This window comes from Poecilia mexicana, unplaced genomic scaffold, assembly GCF_051168715.1.
Source record: "Poecilia mexicana isolate PSO_F unplaced genomic scaffold, ASM5116871v1 scaffold_2, whole genome shotgun sequence".
NCBI lineage: Eukaryota > Metazoa > Chordata > Actinopteri > Cyprinodontiformes > Poeciliidae > Poecilia > Poecilia mexicana.
In genome coordinates this window covers 10,232,333-10,249,943 of record NW_028263371.1, presented here as the reverse complement: position 1 = coordinate 10,249,943, position 17,611 = coordinate 10,232,333, and the positions used below count along the sequence as shown (strand labels likewise).

The 17,611-nt window shown below is 38.3% G+C and overlaps 2 protein-coding genes across 4 annotated transcripts; both read right to left on the bottom strand.

The window, feature by feature from the left end:
- Positions 1-381: 381 nt before the first annotated feature.
- Positions 382-7,477, bottom strand: upf3a (UPF3A regulator of nonsense mediated mRNA decay). 3 transcript variants are annotated; one of them, XM_014988959.2, is made up of 10 exons: positions 7,290-7,477; positions 5,926-6,032; positions 5,738-5,844; positions 5,431-5,529; positions 5,146-5,256; positions 4,394-4,449; positions 4,155-4,313; positions 3,918-4,051; positions 2,889-3,192; positions 382-2,261 (listed from the first exon to the last, which is right to left on the bottom strand). In XM_014988959.2, exons 1-10 carry the CDS (start codon positions 7,428-7,430, stop codon positions 2,073-2,075), a joined length of 1,407 nt encoding a protein of 468 aa, XP_014844445.1. In that variant the 5' UTR covers positions 7,431-7,477; the 3' UTR covers positions 382-2,072. The 3 variants fall into 3 exon arrangements, with proteins under 3 accessions (XP_014844445.1, XP_014844447.1, XP_014844446.1); XM_014988961.2 differs by having other exon boundaries at positions 2,901-3,192; XM_014988960.2 differs by having other exon boundaries at positions 2,889-3,189.
- A 1,020-nt stretch (positions 7,478-8,497) lies between these two features.
- cdc16 (cell division cycle 16 homolog (S. cerevisiae)) lies at positions 8,498-17,338 on the bottom strand. Its single transcript, XM_014988958.2, has 18 exons — positions 17,108-17,338; positions 16,878-16,932; positions 15,804-15,901; positions 15,678-15,716; positions 15,438-15,575; positions 14,694-14,853; positions 14,504-14,598; positions 12,890-13,023; positions 12,487-12,566; positions 12,349-12,398; positions 12,186-12,259; positions 11,977-12,102; positions 11,198-11,350; positions 10,930-10,993; positions 10,782-10,843; positions 10,339-10,474; positions 9,952-10,042; positions 8,498-9,266 (listed from the first exon to the last, which is right to left on the bottom strand). Exons 1-18 carry the CDS (start codon positions 17,153-17,155, stop codon positions 9,013-9,015), a joined length of 1,857 nt encoding a protein of 618 aa, XP_014844444.2. The 5' UTR covers positions 17,156-17,338; the 3' UTR covers positions 8,498-9,012.
- Between the last annotated feature and the right edge of the window lie 273 nt (positions 17,339-17,611).

The following is a 17,611-nucleotide window of genomic DNA, read 5'->3' as shown; positions in this document are numbered from 1 at the left end:
TCGCTCACGAGTTCATGCAACGTGTGCTCTGATGCGACTGGTTTCCTGTTGATTGTCATAGTTCTGCTTTATCTGGGGGAAAGTTTTTCAGGCATAGTTCGTGTTTATCTCTCTGGGTAAGACAAAAGACAACACAAAGAATAATAATAATAATAATAATTTGTTGTAACGCAGAATGATTTCAAAGGACGGCGTGTGTATGGCAGCAGACCTGCTATACACACCATATCAGCCTTCTGGTTCAGTCAGAGTGAGAAGGGCAGGTCTGTCCTCGACAGCTCTGACTGTAAGTGACTCATTTCATGTGCAGAATAAACAGTTTTGGAGATAAAACAGCCTCACCCAAAAACAACCAAAATAACCGAATCAAAGCTAAACGCGTCTTTACTACAGACATTTATTTTTCTTCTCACAGTTCAACACAAAAAAAAACAACCTGAAAGCAGAAAAACAAAATCATTCACATACCGTCTATTCACATAACGGAAGGCTTTAAAATTTTTTTTTATATATAGTTTATTTTGTTGACAGCAATAAAATATTAAAAAATAAATAAAATCATGTCACTAATCAATCCAAAATGTTTGAAATGTTATTTATAATTATTCATAACATGTAAGGCTGTTATTTTCATCTGTTACAGAGCCACCAGAAAATATTCACAACAGCTTGCCTGTTCCACATTTGATTGCAGCTTCATTTTAAAACCAATATGAGTTTAGTTCCCCTTTTCAACCTGCTCAATATAGTTCATTGCAATACAGAGATAACAGTTTTTTTTCAGACATTTTGCATATTTATAAAAAAAAATGCATTTTGACATAATAAGCACGTCAGCATGGTATCACTGTTTTGGGGGTATTTCCACCCTGTTTCTAATGCATATATCCTCTCGGGCTCAGTCAGGTCGGATGGGTAGTGTTGGTCGGCAGTCATTTTCAGCTATTTCAAGAAATATTCAGCTGGATTCGAGTCCGGGTTCACAGTTTGCCCCTGAAGCTCCTTCCTTTGTATTTTGACTGTGTGCTTTGTGTCATTGTTTTACTGGAAGATTTTTTTTTCTTTTTACCTTTGTCTGAGATTCAGAGTATCGGGTCTATGAAAGGTCCTGGATAAGGCTTCCGTTGATGAATTACCAAAAAAAATGACAGTGGTGATGCATGCCAGTTTTAGTGATTTAATAGAATCCAGTCTTTGGGGGTCTTACAGAAAACTCCTTTGACTTCACTGCTTGGTTTTTGCTCTGCTCCGTCAACTGTAGGACCTTGTGTGGAGAAATGTGTCCAATCACGTTCAGCCACAAAATTCATCAAATGTTGCTGCCGCTCATCAGTTGTGATCCGATTTAGTGCCTACTTATGCACCTACTGTATTTGTTTTCTTTTCTTACTTACAAAATTGTCGTAAAATCTGTTTTAACATTTTTATAGAAAACTATAAGTAAACTAAATATAGTAAGCTATATGAGATAAAACTACACTCAGATCAGTTTTAAGACGGATCTAATGCAATAAAATATGGAAAAGCATAAAGGGATACTTTCTTGTGGCACTGTAGCTGATTATGTACAAAGCATTACTGACAATAAAATAAATAAAAATAAATTGTGGCATTGAAATTGGATTTAATAATCAATTTTTAGTCTGCTGGTTGCCTGTACATATAGTAAAGGACATTTCTTACCTTCTTTTTAAAAGATCTGTTGTCTGTCAGTTTTACCAACAATATTTTTTATATTAATAGAAATATATAAGGTTACTAAAAACAACACAAATGACAAAACATGCTAGATGTTGGAAAGAAGTTCCCATGCAGAAGGAAAGGTCATCGGTCTTGAAAGTAAATTTTTTCAGGATGTCTTAACTGAGACGCTTCTGTACCACAAAGAGCGAGAGCAGAGTACCTTAAAAGTTGACGGGCCTGAAAGCTAGATAGCATGAAGAAAGTTCCATAGATACAATTTCATTACCAACCTACAAACAGGAAGAAAGAAATCAGTCAACCAATGACAGCAGCTCCCCTTTAAAACTGATTTTTATGCCCCATTACTTTCCTCTTGAGACCTAGAGTATTCACTGCTCGTCTTTGCTTTTCTCAAACCCCCTCTCCATCCCCGCTGTCATGGCAACAACCTCATAACAATGCTCCGTCCTGCATTCGGGGGAATGGCCGATAGGGAGGCAGTCATAGCCTTTATTAGCCGAACTCATGCGCTTCCTGTTGCGCGCGCCGGGCTGATAGAGCTGCATGGCAGGACGGTCCTGCAGGACGGGGAGAGAGAGAGAGCGATGTCAAATAAAAACAAGGCCAAGTCAGGGTTCACAGATGCACATTTAGTGTGTAATGCAAAAACTACTTGTGCATCTTGAACTCTTACACATTTTGTCTCACTCGTGATCTGAAGATTAAAATACATTTTCACTCCTCACTGAGTAAAGAAAGTAGCTAAACTTTCTCACAATGTCTTCCAAAAGTGATACCTACCCCCTGAACTTTCTCAGTTTGTTGTGTTACGACCACATACGACAGGGGTTTGTGGTAAAGTAACAAAAAATAGACTTTTAAATTGTTCCGCAGATGTTCAATCAGATTTAGGTCTAGACACTGACTTCTAGCACGTAGGCATCTCTCTCATTGTGTTCAAGATCACTGCCCTAGAAAGTAACCTTCCACCTACGTCTTTCGCAACTCTACACATTATGCCATTAATTCTCACCCTCTTCCCAAAAATACCACAGAACTTCCTGAAAAACATGTTTTTCAGACTTAGTGAATCAGAAAAACAAAACCAAAAGACGATCATTTGTGTTCCACTGCAATTTCCTCGCAGGCGTTCAGCATCACGGGAGACATCTGGAACGCACCTTCCTGTTCCATCTCATGCTCACCTTCTCGCTCACCTTGTTTCGGAGGCGCTCCTTTCTGTTGCTCAGGTCCTCCCTGTCCTCCTTTCCCATTTTGTCTGCCCCGTCAGGGCAGTAAGAGTAGCTGTGATGATGGCCCTCTTTCTTGGCTCGGTCCTGGCAGTAGCCCTTCCCCCATTTGGTCTCCTCTTTCCGCCGCATGAATTTGTCGAATTCGTAGTGGTGGCGTTGCCGTTTCCTCTCCTCGTCCTTGCCGCGGTGATCCTTATCTCTCTGCCTGCGGCCGTGCTGATCTCTCTGCTCTTTGTCGCTCTCAGCCTGACCTCTGCTGGTCAAATGTATATTGAAATGTGGCGTTACAGCAAAGCTAGCAGCAAACACAAAGGGGGAACTCAGGGTCGTCGCTCAAGCCAATTAAATACCAGAATAAAATCAATAAAAGGCTTGTACGAAGAAATAACATACAATTGACAGATATTTAAAGAAGATATTAGCCTCATAGCTGTACCTTAAAGGCTTAATGTAACTTATTGCACTTCAGCCTGAAATTTAAAAATTGATGACCATAATTTTTCTTTCATTGTTGAAGGATTTAGTTGTTTGAAATACTGAAAATAAAGTAACAGTAAAAAAAAAAGTAGCTAGTAGTGAATTATGTCCACTTTAGTAATCAGAAGATTGTTTTCAAAATCCTCACATTTTCCTACAAGTTACATCAATACTTTCTTGAAATATTATCAAAACTTCTTCTTTTTTTTTTTTACATGCAATGTTTTGATAGACACTTTATGTTTTTAATTTCTGGCTGACTGTCAGCTGTGGTGCTTTAAAGAAGATTAAATTAGTTGGACAGGAAGTGACACACTAAGGTCAAATGAGGTGCCGTATATGCAAATATATCATTAACACAAATACAACTACAAGAGAAGTACTTTTTGAAAACTTTTGTGACGTGTGAAAGCGATAAAGCTGGGTTGTCTTTTGGCTTTCATTAGGAATAAAAATAATCTTTTGCAAACTACTTGGTCATTTTATGGATTGGGTGTTTCGTACTTTTCTTTTGGTTCTTTTGACTTCATTTGTCCTCCGGTTTTCTCCCACTTGCCCACACCTGCGTCACAAGGCTCGCTTTTTTCCTTCATTCGGTCCGAGTCAACGTCGTCGTCTCTGTCGCTCTTCTTTAGGAGCTATCAATGCACATAACACAAAGCACATTACTCTGAGATATTTAGCTGAAATGGAAAGACTAAAAGCTGGTTAGAGGTGTTTTTGTCAGAAATGAGGAGCGACCTTAATCTTGATGTCTTTATCGGACAGTTTCTTCTGCTTCTCTGCCTCTTTCCGCTTGCGTCTCTCCTCCTCTCGCCGCTTTCGTTTCTCTTCCTCCCGTTGCCTTTTCTTTTCAAGCTCCCTTCTTCTTCGCTCCTCTCTCTTCTCCTCTCTTATCCTCTGGTGAAAGCGTGATGCACAGAAAATTATCTTTCTCTTTGCTTTAGCTCTGGTCTTTGCAACCCGTGTTTCTGTCTCACCTGTTTTTCGATTTTCTTATTTTTGATGTACTCCAGGAGAGGCGTTGTTCGTTTGGCTAAAAGCAAACGGAGGAAGAGTCAAAAATCGAGTTGATTTCTTAGAGTAACATTAACTTTAAGTAAACTGCAAAGAAATGCGATAATTATTTTGTACATTTTGGACATGATATAAAAGATAAGGAGGAGCTGGTGACTGCATTGTCCAAATAAGCTTATACTCCTTTGTTATTAGTACTTGAAACAAGAGTCACTCACATAAAATTGATGTGGATATTAAAAATATATATATATATGAAGTTAAACCTTTGACATGTTTGGAGTAAGACTTTTCAATTAAAACAACACAAATTCATTCCAACAGAAAAAAAAGAGCAGATAAAAATCTGTCCTGCAACTATAGATCAGTGTTTTTCTTCCGTAGTTTCCCGACATTTTAACTTTAAAAACAAAACAAAGCATCACCTGTCAGGCAACAAACAAATATAAAATACATAAAGTAAATATACTGAGAAGTAATTTATCATATAATATTAATATCATCTCATTGTTGGTATTTGGGACATGGATTTTATTGAAAAACATAAGTGTGATAGGATTGTGCTTTTGCATTTACTTACTTCTCTATATACTGTCTACTTGCTATTATTATTATTTTTTTTTTTTTGCAGGTCGTAGTAATATTACAAACGGTAATAAGGTCAGAAAAAGTCAAAATAAAAAATAAAAAATGTCCAAAATGTGTGATGTTGTACCAATGAGCTCTCTGGTCTTAGCTTCTATCTCCCCAAGAAGAGTCTCAGGATTGGCCATGGACTTCTCCTCATCACAGGAGTAGTTTTCCAAAAACCGCTTGTATTCTGGATCTGAGTGAAATTCAAAGAAAAAAAAAAAGAAGGGACATGAAATACAGTTTAAAAAGTTTATACGCTAAACTTGTCTGTGCTGAATTTATTCTAAATCCGTACAGGAACAATGTAAATGCCACACAAGATTAGTACATTTAATGAGAATCGATCTATTTTCCTCTGTTTTCCAACCTTCTTCAATGCTTCCAACTTTGGCATCTTTCTTCTTCAGCTTCTTTTTGGAAATCTTCTGGAAAGGCGCAAACTCTACCACAGCGGGGTATTCCTGACCTGGGTCAATATTGAAATACGAGTCAAATTAAATAGACCAGCTGTCAAAAGGCAACAATGGCAACAAATGGTCTAATTCACCTTCATAAAAGTCAACATTTATCTCCAGAGATTCTGTTTGTATTTCATACAGCTGAACGCCGCAAGTCAACAATGAAGGCTAAAGCTGTCAACACAGACAAAATGGGCTTAGACAGAATTAAAATACCCTTATTGTCGATAAAGACATAGCCATCAAATCGATCCCTGAACAGCAGGATGTCTTCTGTGCTTTTAAAGTTGATATAAGCTCGGGAGAAGAGGTGGGGATAGAGACTGTAAAGGCAAAAACCGGTCAATAAACGAGGATGAAAACAGTAGACTATTGAACCACAGGGCTATAAAACCTCATCGTACCTTTGATCTGCTGGGAAAAACTCAAAGTAGTCATAAGAGGGAAGAGGACTGAGATGCTCTTCCAGTTGTTCCTTTGACAGGCTAGGAGGGAGTCTTCGAATAACCACCTGAAAAAGACAAAAAGAAAAGTCATATGTGTGTTTTTCCTATTCAACGAAAAATGCAGGAAATGAATTTTATATCAAAGTGATTAAAGTTTTGACCTCCATAATTTAAACCTTCAAAGTGTACGTCAGTCACGATACGATCTGCGCCTTAAAGGTCTTTCTGGTGACCTTCTATGGTGTAAGAATGACCTTCAAGGTTGTTATCAATTCATCTGAATATAAGTCAGTAACCCTGTGTTACTGATATGAAGGGACGTGAATGAACTCCATCATTATTTGGATAATATTTACATCTCTGCTGTTTGGAAAGCTGCTCCACTGGTAAACAGGGGATTCAAATAAATTAAGCTTTTTTGTATCCAGAGAGATTGTGGAAAGTAGAATGGTCAAAAACATACTGAGAAATATGACAGAACAACATTAAGCATTGCTTTGGCAGAAGGTTGCACAAGCCAGTGATAGCACTGATGTATTTTTAACACATATTGTAAATCTAATAAAAATAGTATGGGATGACAAAGACTCAACACACAAAGAAAAAAAAGCAAATACTAGTCAGAATTAATGTTGATGCCAATTTTCAACACTCATATGATTGGAAAATCAATGCCACACTATTGATACACAATATTTCTTGTGTATCAATATATAAACATCAACGGCCTTATGTTCAATGAACACAAATAGAGCTCAAAATGAAGGGACTCACAATGCTATATCAGTACATGTCAGTTTTTAAAAAAAGCTTAGATTCTATAAAAGGTGGTTCATTAACTACATTAAAACATATTTTGATTTACATATTGTGTGAGTCATCAACAGCTCCTGGGTTCCCCCTGCTGTTCCGGTAAACTAAACAGTGGCTTAGTTCGCTTATACCTCGGCTGGTTCTGGACACTATGGTACAATACGGTGTAGTTTGCGACTTCTTGAGATACAGGAGCAAAAACTAAATAAATAAGCTTTGTATTTTTTTGTATGAAGGGATAACAGGACATTAAGCTGTGCAGCGTTTACATGATTCTTTCGTTAGACTGTCACCTATTAATGTTAGCTTCATAGCAGAAACATGTCCAATAACTGTAGCACAGAAACAATTCAAAAGGAAAAATAAAAAATAAGAGTCTGCATAGTTTCCCCACTGCTTCCTAAAATTCCCCTCTTCTGATTCTGTTGCTATCCTTGGTGCTGAAACATCCTTTCCTCCCCCTCGAGTCTCCATGTCTGCTCTTCGTAAACAACAGCTAGGCTACGTACCTTCGTAAAAACCTCTTTCTTCTCTTCTTTCGGCTTAGCGTTGGCGGGAATGTTTTCTTGCTCTCTTGGGACGTCTTTTAATTGTATCTCGAAGATGCTTTTCTCCTTACCCGCGGTCATTTGGTCCTTATCAGACCTCATTTCTTCCCATCTCCCTTAAATTCGCTTGGCGTTAAGCGTTACCGTGTCCTCGCGAGACTATAAGAGTCAAATATCGCGAGTGGTAAGAAAATGCTTTTTTGCTTAATGGTTTTTACAATTATTTCTGGTTATTTAGTTGCGTGGAACGTTTTCTGAATTCTCTATTTGCACTGTATGTGAAGGAATACTAATTCTAATTTATTAAATTAAAAAAAACAAGAACTTCACCTGAACTTATATCCAGTTTGAGGTCAGTCTGTATCAGATGCTTGGAGACTGGTGGTTCTGTTTGGCTCTCGGATCGAACAGGAAGAGCTATAAGAAGTAGAGCTGCAGGAGTCAAGTTCTCCAGACTGGTTCCCTACCCGCCTGTAGGAATCTCGGAAGGGAACTGAAAATAAATGCACAGGGTTGCATTTCACCTAAGTAAAAAAAAGCCAAGTTTTCTACCTCTAATTTTTCACTGTACCCATAAACTCACCATTAAGTAATGTGTTCTTTCCACTGCTGGTATCGAAACGCAGCCGGGGTCCCTCAGGTGAGGATACCGAGCTCTTCAAGTTGGGGACAACAGTGGAACAGGTTTCCGGATCTTGACAGATCCGATCGTTGGTGTAAATGCCGGTCGACTTAGACGGAGTACAGCCCATTTCTAATCCAACTAACAGGCATGACATCCATTGAAAGGCGTGCTGATCTCGGTTTGCACACAGGATTTAGGAGAGTTGTCACCAGTGGCGGTTTTTGCATGAATGGATCCCAGGTGAGCCCCTCCTTCCGTTGCCCCATCCACGACTGAACACACGCCTTCTCACTGATAAAACATTAAAACATATTGATCTTATAAAACAGGATCTGGAGGTGGATGAATGAATTGATTTCAACAAACCCAAGAATATATATATATATATATATATTCCAAATAAAGGTTTCTTAAATCACAACCCATTTTAAACATCTATGTATTTCATCCAGATTTAACCAGTTGGCATAATGTGTTTACATGCTTTTCTAATACTAAATGATATTCCACACACAGGGACAGACAAAAACAAGGCATACGAAGATTTTAAGATAAATGTGTGGTTTATTGTAGTAATAACCAAAAGTCAAATCAGATTTTTCTCAGCCAGCTCTTTCGTCAGAGTGAAGATCCACAGGTTAATCAGCAGGGAGGATCCTGCCTCAGGCATTAAGCGAGTGACTTTAAACGTCCTTGTGTTGCGAGGTGTGTGGCTGTGTTTGTTCCTGTCAGGGGGCCACATGTTCCCAGTGTTTTTAACCCCCCCAAGTAAAACGTATTCAACCCTTGAAACAAGGCATGTGTTCACCTCCCCCTCCTTTAAAGTGCATTCTTGTGAAATTGTGGTACAACGCCATGTGCTGCATACAAATTCAGCCACTTATATGTTAAAAATCTTCACAAGAGCATTCTGATACAAAAATAACACACAGAACGGGGAGTCCACATGGTGGAGGACATCTGCTAAGAGTTTTTGACCGACTGCTGTCCTCGGGGCGTGGACATTTGTAGCTATGACGACCAGTTGCTACAACAGTTCCACCTCCTGACGGGATGAAATCACGTGCTGGTGTCTGATAGGGTGTCCAGCATCACGTCGCTCTCGTACATGTCGCACTCCAGCGTTAATGAGAGCCGGAGAGGCGTCTCCAGCATCATCTTTTCCTGATTGGACGCCGGCGTCTCCAACATCGACAGGTTAGTCTCTTCCGACCTTGGCGTGGCTTGAAGGTCAGTCGACTCCGATGTGTTCAGCATCTTCATCAGGGCCGGGGTGTTCAAGCTGCCTCGCACTTTGTCATTGATGTCAGTGCCTTTTTGAAAAATAAATAAATATATTTTTTAAACTTGCAGAATTAATGCAAGTATTGTTCATGCTTATTGTTTTATATGGGTATTTGAATTCAACAACTGAACTAAGGTAAAACCATTGTAAACCACTGCTCAGATTTTCCTACAATGCTTTGTCTTATAGATATTCTAGAAGTGATTTTATAACTCAATTATATTGCTACTTATGATAATTGTGGACATTTGCAGAATGTGATAGAGTGGAAACACCTTTAATAAATGAGCTAATGACATAATCTTCAGCAAAATGTGAAACATTCCAAGACTTTACTACCATATCTAATCGTAGGGCCTTATGAAATCTGTTTTATTACTTTACTGATATATGTTTTTCCTGAATTTCACTCCCTTTTCTCTGCTTTCCATTCTAACTATATTAATTATCCAAAAAGTGTGTAATTATGGATCGAATGGACAAAATCTAACAAAGCAGCAATCATAGGATCCTACCTAGTCATCTAAAATCATTCTTAACTTAGCACATCATATCTACATGTCTTACATTAATGTGAACATTGTTTTAGATTTTATTTTGTTAAAACAGCTCCTTAAAATAAGACATTTTTTTATTTCAGACCAAGTGAAACTGCTAAAGATATTCAGAGTAAATATAAATATATATTTATTTACGTCCAATATAACACAAACCTATATATGCGTCCGTGTCCCCGATGTACATCTCAATACAATGGCCAAGCATCGTCACTGAGAAAGTGTCGTCCCTTTTCAAACCGAGTGCCTATCATAGAAAATGGCAATAAGAAAAACACAATAACTGGCAACAAAAAAAATTAACCTACATCAATCCAATCTCAAGCTACTTTTTATACCCCTGTCAAAATTGTAACCAAGCACCAACAAAAACATTTCATGAAGGTTCTATAACTTACTTGAAATATTTTACTTGTTCAAACTAAAATGCTGTGATGTACACATCCTTACAAATACTTCTTACACACAACCTCTCTGGTTTCAACAAACTACCAACCACACGAAACTGCACCAAGTTGAGAAATCAAAGTCTTTTAAACCCACCGTGTGAAAGTAGTCGATCGCACTTTCAAAGTCCCCCATGAGGCTGTGCACGTATCCTATGGCGGAATAGGTGGAGGCATGCTGTGGGATCAACACTAGAGCTTGACGATGGTACTCCAGAGCCTGGTCGTACTTTCTAAAATATTAAGTTTCAAAAAGCTGTTATTCAAAGACTGAATTTAATAAACTAACATAGAAGATTGACTAACATTTAGTTCTTGTATTTATCAGATGACACAAAGCACTCCTACAATACCTTCGACTGTTCAAGTTTCAGTTTTTTAAACAAGGACGCTCCCCCCCCCCCCCCACAGCCTCAGAGGGTTAGCGGTTAACAGATTAAAAATAAATCTATAGTAGGTTCAAATACAGCTTACAAGGTGTTGATCAGTTTATATTAGGACATAAAAAAACACAACACAATTTAATGACCGTGTACTTACTTTAGTTTTCTACACACGTGACCCAAGTTGTTCAACAAAGGTTCCCACTTGTCCACGGTAACCTTAAATTAAGTCAAAAAATAAATTATAAGTAATGCTTATGCAGAACGTGAGTTTTAAAGCCATGTATTAAATTGAAATGAATCACCTCATTCCCTATGGCTTTGATTTTCTCCATTGCATCCAGAAATAACCTTTCTGCCGTTTTCCACCTGCACCAGTCGAGGAGGCAAAATATGCAGATATTTTATAAAACAGCAGCTTATGCTAGCAATATTTGCAGAACATTGTTTGGTTATTTAATCAGCAGTGGTAAATTCAGTAAAAAGAAGCTGCACAAAGACTAAAATTAACTTTTAAAAAATATTTATCTATTAGGAATACTGTGTTTCGTCTGATTGGAGCAATATACTCACTCTCCATTTTGAAATGCAACCACTGCCACCTCATGTATGACAAACGGGTCTTCTGGGGCGATACTAAGCGCCTGGCTGAAAAAACGTTCTGCCAGTTTGGAGTTGTTAGTCAGACCGTACTCCAGGCCGATGTAGAGCATGGGTAAGTGACATCTGTGGAAATCAGATTTAATGTACAAGGAAAACATGTAGTACTGTAAAAGAAAGTAAAACTTGGCAAAAAAAAAAAAAAAAGGGACCACGACAATGTAAATAAACTTGTTTTCAAACTGTTTAAAGTAATCAGGAGGAGCCATTGTATTGGGTCTGAGTTTGATATCATCATCTTGAGGATTTGAGAACTTATTTTTTGAGTAGGAAAGCTAATGATCCAATAAATTCAAATGCAAAACACATTTCTAAATATGTCTGTTTATACATCCCTCAAGGTATTTAAACTTGCTTTGTTGTTGCCTTGAGTGTATTCATGCAAGAAAAAGTCTGAGTACTTTGCATAGAAGTAAATATTTTACTAATTATCCCTGCTCAATTGATTGTTACCACAGAGACCAAATTATATGGCAACAATTCAACATGTTTAGGCATGAAGGTGTAATGAAGAGAATTTACTGAAGTTCAAACTGACCATAAAAATCAGGGGGAAAACAAACAAACAAACAAAAAACAAGATTTGAATGTAACTTGATTATTGATGTGAGTAATACAGAATCTGCTGCTCAAAGTAAGAGACTGGCCTAAAAACAAGAGACAATATCCAGTGGGAACCAGTTGCTACCTACCCTTTCATCAGCTGAGCAGCAGTGAAGTATGCAGCCATGGCTTGGTCATGCTCACTTTCCACTGCAAAGGAGTGACCATAGGCGATCCACGCAGGACCATAAGTTCTCTCTAGAGTGGTGGCTTTGCTGCAGGAAATAAAAGTTAAAAAGAAACCTGATTTCAAGAGGAACTAAGCAGGACACCTTTTCTTTTGACTGCAAATGCCTACCTAAGGTATCGCCTAGCGTGCTCATTTTTGTTGCCAACCATGAGATAATAGCACCCAACCGCAAACCAGGAAACCTGAGAAAAAAATGTCACTTAGTTACAAACACGAAAACAAGCCATTGCCTGAATTTTTAAAGAAAAGATGGAAAACAAAAAATACGTACTGGATTGTTGGGGTACAAGTCTACAAGTCTGTGTGAGAGGTAAAACAGCTCTGCAATGAAAAAAGAAAAACTGATCAGTCCTGTTAACTCTAATAAATGTTGTCTGTAAATGCATGCACCCTACGCGAGTTAAATTACCATTTGCTTTTCCAAGCTCTACCAACGTTCCTATGTGAACTGGTAAACAGTTGGCATGGAAAGGATCTTTCACCATTACCCTGAAAAGCAAACGTCATGCTTTTAAAAAAAATATCACATCTTCTGAGTCAAAACTAGAGGTTAGGAGACTTTTACACTTCCTGTTTTTATGAAGTGGGGGGGAAACAACCACCAAACTATCACACCTTCTGTTTCTTCATTGCTTTTGTCAATTTACTGACATTTAGTACAAGCGCAAAACAGGAACTCTGACTGCTTATCATCACAGAGAAAAAAAAAATGTTTTATGCAAATTTTCAGTGGAAGTACACATTTTCAGTTCAACACCACCAATTTATTAGGAAAAAAAAAACAAAACAAAAAACAAACAACAGACACCTACGTTGATGTGAGTTTGTAGCACATCTTGAAATCACAGTTATAATAATGCCTCTCAGCAAGAGACACGACTACATCCAAGTTGTCTTGGAGACCGTTGACCATCTCTGGCACCACCAGATCGCTTGGCTTGTTGTACTGCAGAGGAACAGAAAACAACAGTGCGTGAGTTGGATGTTCTCTGCGTGATAACCAAGAGTCAGATATGGATCTGTACGAGAGCAAAAACAGGAAAAAAAGGGTTCTGATAAAGACTTACGGAAATGTGTTACTATTTCAAACAAAAACACACAAAGTCTGGCCTTTAAATGGCAAGGGTAAAAAAAAAAAAAAAAAAAAAAAAAAACCCAAGAGGAACTGACAAAATATAAAGACGACTTCAAGCATCCGGTGCTGGTAGTTTGAAGCTAAAATAGCAAATAATCTATTTAGGATTCCTTTGTAGATGATGTAGATTAAATATTTCCTGTTAAGGAGACTAAAGTCCTCAAGGTCCAGTGTCCTGCAACTTTTTGATTTGTCTCTGCTTCAACACACCTGATTTCAATAATCAGGTCAATAGCAGGACTCTGGAAAACTTGAATGCATACTGACGGGGGGAGGGGGATCAACCATTTGATTCAGTTTGTTGAACCAGACGCATCTAAACGTTGCAGAATTTCCACCATCTCTAGTTTTCAAATGCATTGATCTGGTATTTTGTATTTTTATCTTTTTATTATCTTTTATGTTCTTTGATAATCATTCATTTATTATTCTATTATTCATTCTTTGATAAAACTGCTCAGGGTATTGTTCTTTATAATTTGATCTTTCTTTGTTTGATAAAACTTATTCTGCTCAGGGTTATTGTGCAAATTGATCATGCTGCAAGCTCATGCAGATCACGTGAACAGGGCGTGCTTAGCTCTGGTTGACTTGGGTTGGGCTCTGATTGGTCCGCTGGTTCACGCTCTCAGCCCATGATTGGCTCATGGTCAGAGAGCGGCTACCTCTGATTGGATGGCTCGCCTGCAAGGATGGAAATGGCCATTCCCCCTTTGCACGCAGGCATCCCTTTGTTTAAGAGATAAAATACGAAAAAGCCCGCGGTTTGAGTCAGAGTCTGCTGTGGATCGCGTTCGAATGCCCAGCTACGTTGATGCTACGTTTGTCTCTAGGCCAAAGGCTCTCTGGCCAAGTTTCACGAGGCAAGCGCTGGTAACTTGAATGAATCGAGCATCACGTGTTTAGTCAGAGTGTTTTGTACTGTATTCTGTGGGGAATAAATCGAGCATATTTGTTCTAGCAGCAACAGTGTTTGATGCATGTTATTTTGCTGTAATCTGTGGGGAAATAAATCGAGCACATTTAATTCTAGCAGAAACAGCGTTTGGTTTCGTTATTGCCGCCGATCTCCTTCGACCCTGATTTAAAATTTCATAAAACATGCATCAACCAACATATGTACTTGGGTACTCTGCTTAGGAATAGGTGCCCTGATACTTAAATGGGGGTTATGTTATAATTTACTACATTCAAAACTGCTATATCTATCAAGAATTATTTTTACAATTTATGTGTTATATTATTTTTTTGTACAAAAATAAATAAATAAATCAAGTGCAGAGCCTCCTACCTTCTTTAATTTGTTCTCAAAGAGGAAGTGCAACAGCTCATCTTCTTCCTCAGTGCACTGCTGACTTAGAGGAAGCGAGTCCAGGAAGTCCTTTTCTGTTGCAGGAATGTTTATGGGAATGTGAATTCATTATAGAAGTACCAAACAAATAATAGGGGGCAATGAGGTCATCGGAACAGATTAACCTCACCTTCCTGTGCCGTCAACATGTGGTGGGATGTTAAAAGGTCAAAGGCTTCAAAGCAGTAGACATCAAGTTTCAAGGCCTCTTTGTAGCTGAAGGTGGCCAGGGGCCTGTTGTCCATGGCATCATAGATTTTGCCCCGCAGGAGGCAGATGGAGCTACTGATCTAACATTTTTCAGAGGGGAAACAAAATTTGGAAATTATTTTAGTGGGTTTTTTTTAAAAAAGTAATAACTGTTTAAAAACTGATTTTGTAAATCATTTCATTAAGCATTATGCTTAAAAATGATTGATCTGTCATACTCTGGTGTCATAACAATTTGTACATTAAGATTACTCCTTAAATTTTCTTGGAAAAAGAAGATCTGTCCAAACACTCACATTTGAAACAAAATTATTCGCTAAATTCCTAAAATATTAGCACAGATACGTCAGTAGTTTCTCCAAAATCAGAAATACACATGCACCAAAATTAAACGCGTCTAAACACAGAAAAGACAGTCGATAATATCAAGGCTTTTGGGAGCTTCTGATAGGTCAATTCACAACATAAAAGTTAAGTGGAACTCCAAAAGTTTGGTTCATCTTTGAGCCGACTCCTTGTTCTAATCCACTCTGCCTATTTAGACAAGCTTCAAGTTGGGAATCAGTCACATCTATGCCAGTAAACTCTACTTACTGCACCACTATGTAGGTTGACATGTAAGATGTTATATTTGTGGAATATTTCCAAATCAAGTTTAACTTACAGAAGCAGGCGACATGTCCCATTCCTTTGCAGATTCTGTCCCGCTGTCGTCCTTTTCACTTTTATCTACTAATTTCTTGTTAACAGGCTCCTCTGCATCCAGGATATCCAAGGCCTGCTGGAACTCTTTGGCAGAATACTAGTAAAAAAATAAAATAAAGGAGATTCACCTATGTGATCATCCACACTAATACACATGCATGAAACATTTTACAGCTTCCATATTTTTTAGTTTACTTACGTGACACCTAGCAGCAAGATACTGACAAGCTCCATACAACTATGTGAGAGAACAGAAAACTCAATTTAAGGCTCATCTTTTTCAGACAGGCTCGCTTTGATGTGAAAAGCGTCAAATGCCACCTACCTTGTCGAGTTTCCTTGAACGGAGGGCGTGTGAGGCTCTGTGGTACTGTGAGGTTAAGTAAAGGCACTGAGCTAGCCAGTAGATATCCTGGGGATCTTCTGCATGCCAAATAAAGAAACCCCATAGTCACATTTTCATGCAACAATATCATTGGTGAGAGGTTTAAAAAATTACCACCATCATTAGAGAGTTACTCTGTTCAGGGTGCCTGACACATTTTTTGATGTCAACATGTCTACACCCTTCTAGATTCAAATCATCACAGCTTTTAAGATTTGAATTAGAAAAGAAAATTCATAATTTATGTCTGATATGAATGTGGTCCATAAATTCTAATAAAAATTATTTTCACATAGAGCAGAAAAATACTTAAAATCAATGCAGTTGATTGCTTTTCTAGGACGTGTAGGGACCTTGTGTTTTCATTTGTCGTGGTGGTCCAAAGCAACGCTGAAATTCTTACCAAGCTACCTTTCCAACTTTCGATTATATTAGCAAATCACTTAAAACTGAGTGTGTTAATAATGTCAGTACCCTCAGGTTTTCTAGATTATCTCTTTTGCTCACCCAATGTTGGCACAAAATGACCGACTGTAAACACACCAAGTAGCTTCGACGATAAGCTACTCATACCTGAACAACTGTAGTTTTAACAGAAATGCCTCATTAACATTATAGAAGAGAAAAAAGAGCAGCAGCTTTTCTTTTGAAGAGTGAATAAATACATCTCAACAGATAAGGAAGGAGACAGGGCAAGAGGATTTTAATGGTAGTATTTAAGACTATTTCTTTCTTTTTTTTTTAAACAGGGATCAACAGGTCCGTTTCACTGAATTGATCCCACTTCTCCTCCTTTGATCAGACCTTGCTCTGGAGGGGATAACGTGATGAAACCTTGACAACTGGAGCCACGGTCAACAGGTTACCAAGATGCGCCCCAAATCCGTAAGTCCGCCCGCTGGACAGGTAAGGGGTCAGTACTCTGGATTTAATTAACGCTCTGCAGGCTCTGAAGGAGCAAAAGTTCCGGTCGTTGTACAAATTAATTTAACAAGACAACCGACTGCTACTCACCATGAGAAAGGGATGCTATCTTGTCGGCCCAAAACAGCGCACTTTGATACTGTTGCTATAAACAAGCACATAAGAAAACACAAGGTTAGTTATATACGCAGTTTTCACTTATGTTAGAGTTTTCGTTTTGTTGGTAACCCGGTGAACTGTGAAGCTTCTTTTCGTCAAGTGTGCTGGGAATTAGCATCTGCTAGCAACACGGAAACCAACAAGGGCTTCAGTTCACTCACCTGGTCAATGTACTGCCGAACTCGTTTTCTGAGTCTATCGAGGTTCATTTTGTTTTGTTTTAAGTTGACGCTGTGATTTGTCTTAAAATAGTGACATTCCTGTTGAAGGAGAAAGCTGCACACAGCAGGGTACGCGCTAACTAGTTAGCCTCGGAAAATCAAATCCGCGGCTTCTCCCTGCAGCGTGTGTTCTGCTATAAAGTATCGTGAAGAAATTCGAGTAGGACGAACAGTTCCGCCTCAATGCGTTCCCTAATTATTATTATTATCAATCAGTGTGAATTATAATTATACACATAAGAACACAAAAAGACTAAGTTTAAACCATCGTGGTTACATACAAATTTAACATTAATGCACTTGTAAACACAGCTGAATCACAACTGTAAATGGTAGCAAAAAGCAACACTGGGAGAAGCCTACATTACCCATAGAGACATGGTTATGGTGACAGCTGGTCAATTATCCTCCCCCCTCTTCCTTTGGTTTTAAATTAACACGTTT

What these genes read in the sequence shown, in the direction of transcription:
- upf3a (XM_014988959.2), bottom strand. Translation starts at nt 7,430, where the DNA reads ATGAGGTCTGATAAGGACCAAATGACCGCGGGTAAGGAGAAAAGCATC. An exon ending in ATAAGAAAATCGAAAAACAG is followed by an intron (nt 4,314 to 4,393) that starts GTGAGACAGAAA and finishes CGCTTTCACCAG; the next exon opens with AGGATAAGAGAGGAGAAGAG. An exon ending in ATAAAGACATCAAGATTAAG is followed by an intron (nt 4,052 to 4,154) that starts GTCGCTCCTCAT and finishes GTGCATTGATAG; the next exon opens with CTCCTAAAGAAGAGCGACAG.
- cdc16 (XM_014988958.2), bottom strand. Translation starts at nt 17,155, where the DNA reads ATGAACCTCGATAGACTCAGAAAACGAGTTCGGCAGTACATTGACCAG. An exon ending in TTGAGAACAAATTAAAGAAG is followed by an intron (nt 13,024 to 14,503) that starts GTAGGAGGCTCT and finishes GTTCCTCTGCAG; the next exon opens with TACAACAAGCCAAGCGATCT. An exon ending in AGAGCTTGGAAAAGCAAATG is followed by an intron (nt 12,399 to 12,486) that starts GTAATTTAACTC and finishes TTTTCATTGCAG; the next exon opens with AGCTGTTTTACCTCTCACAC.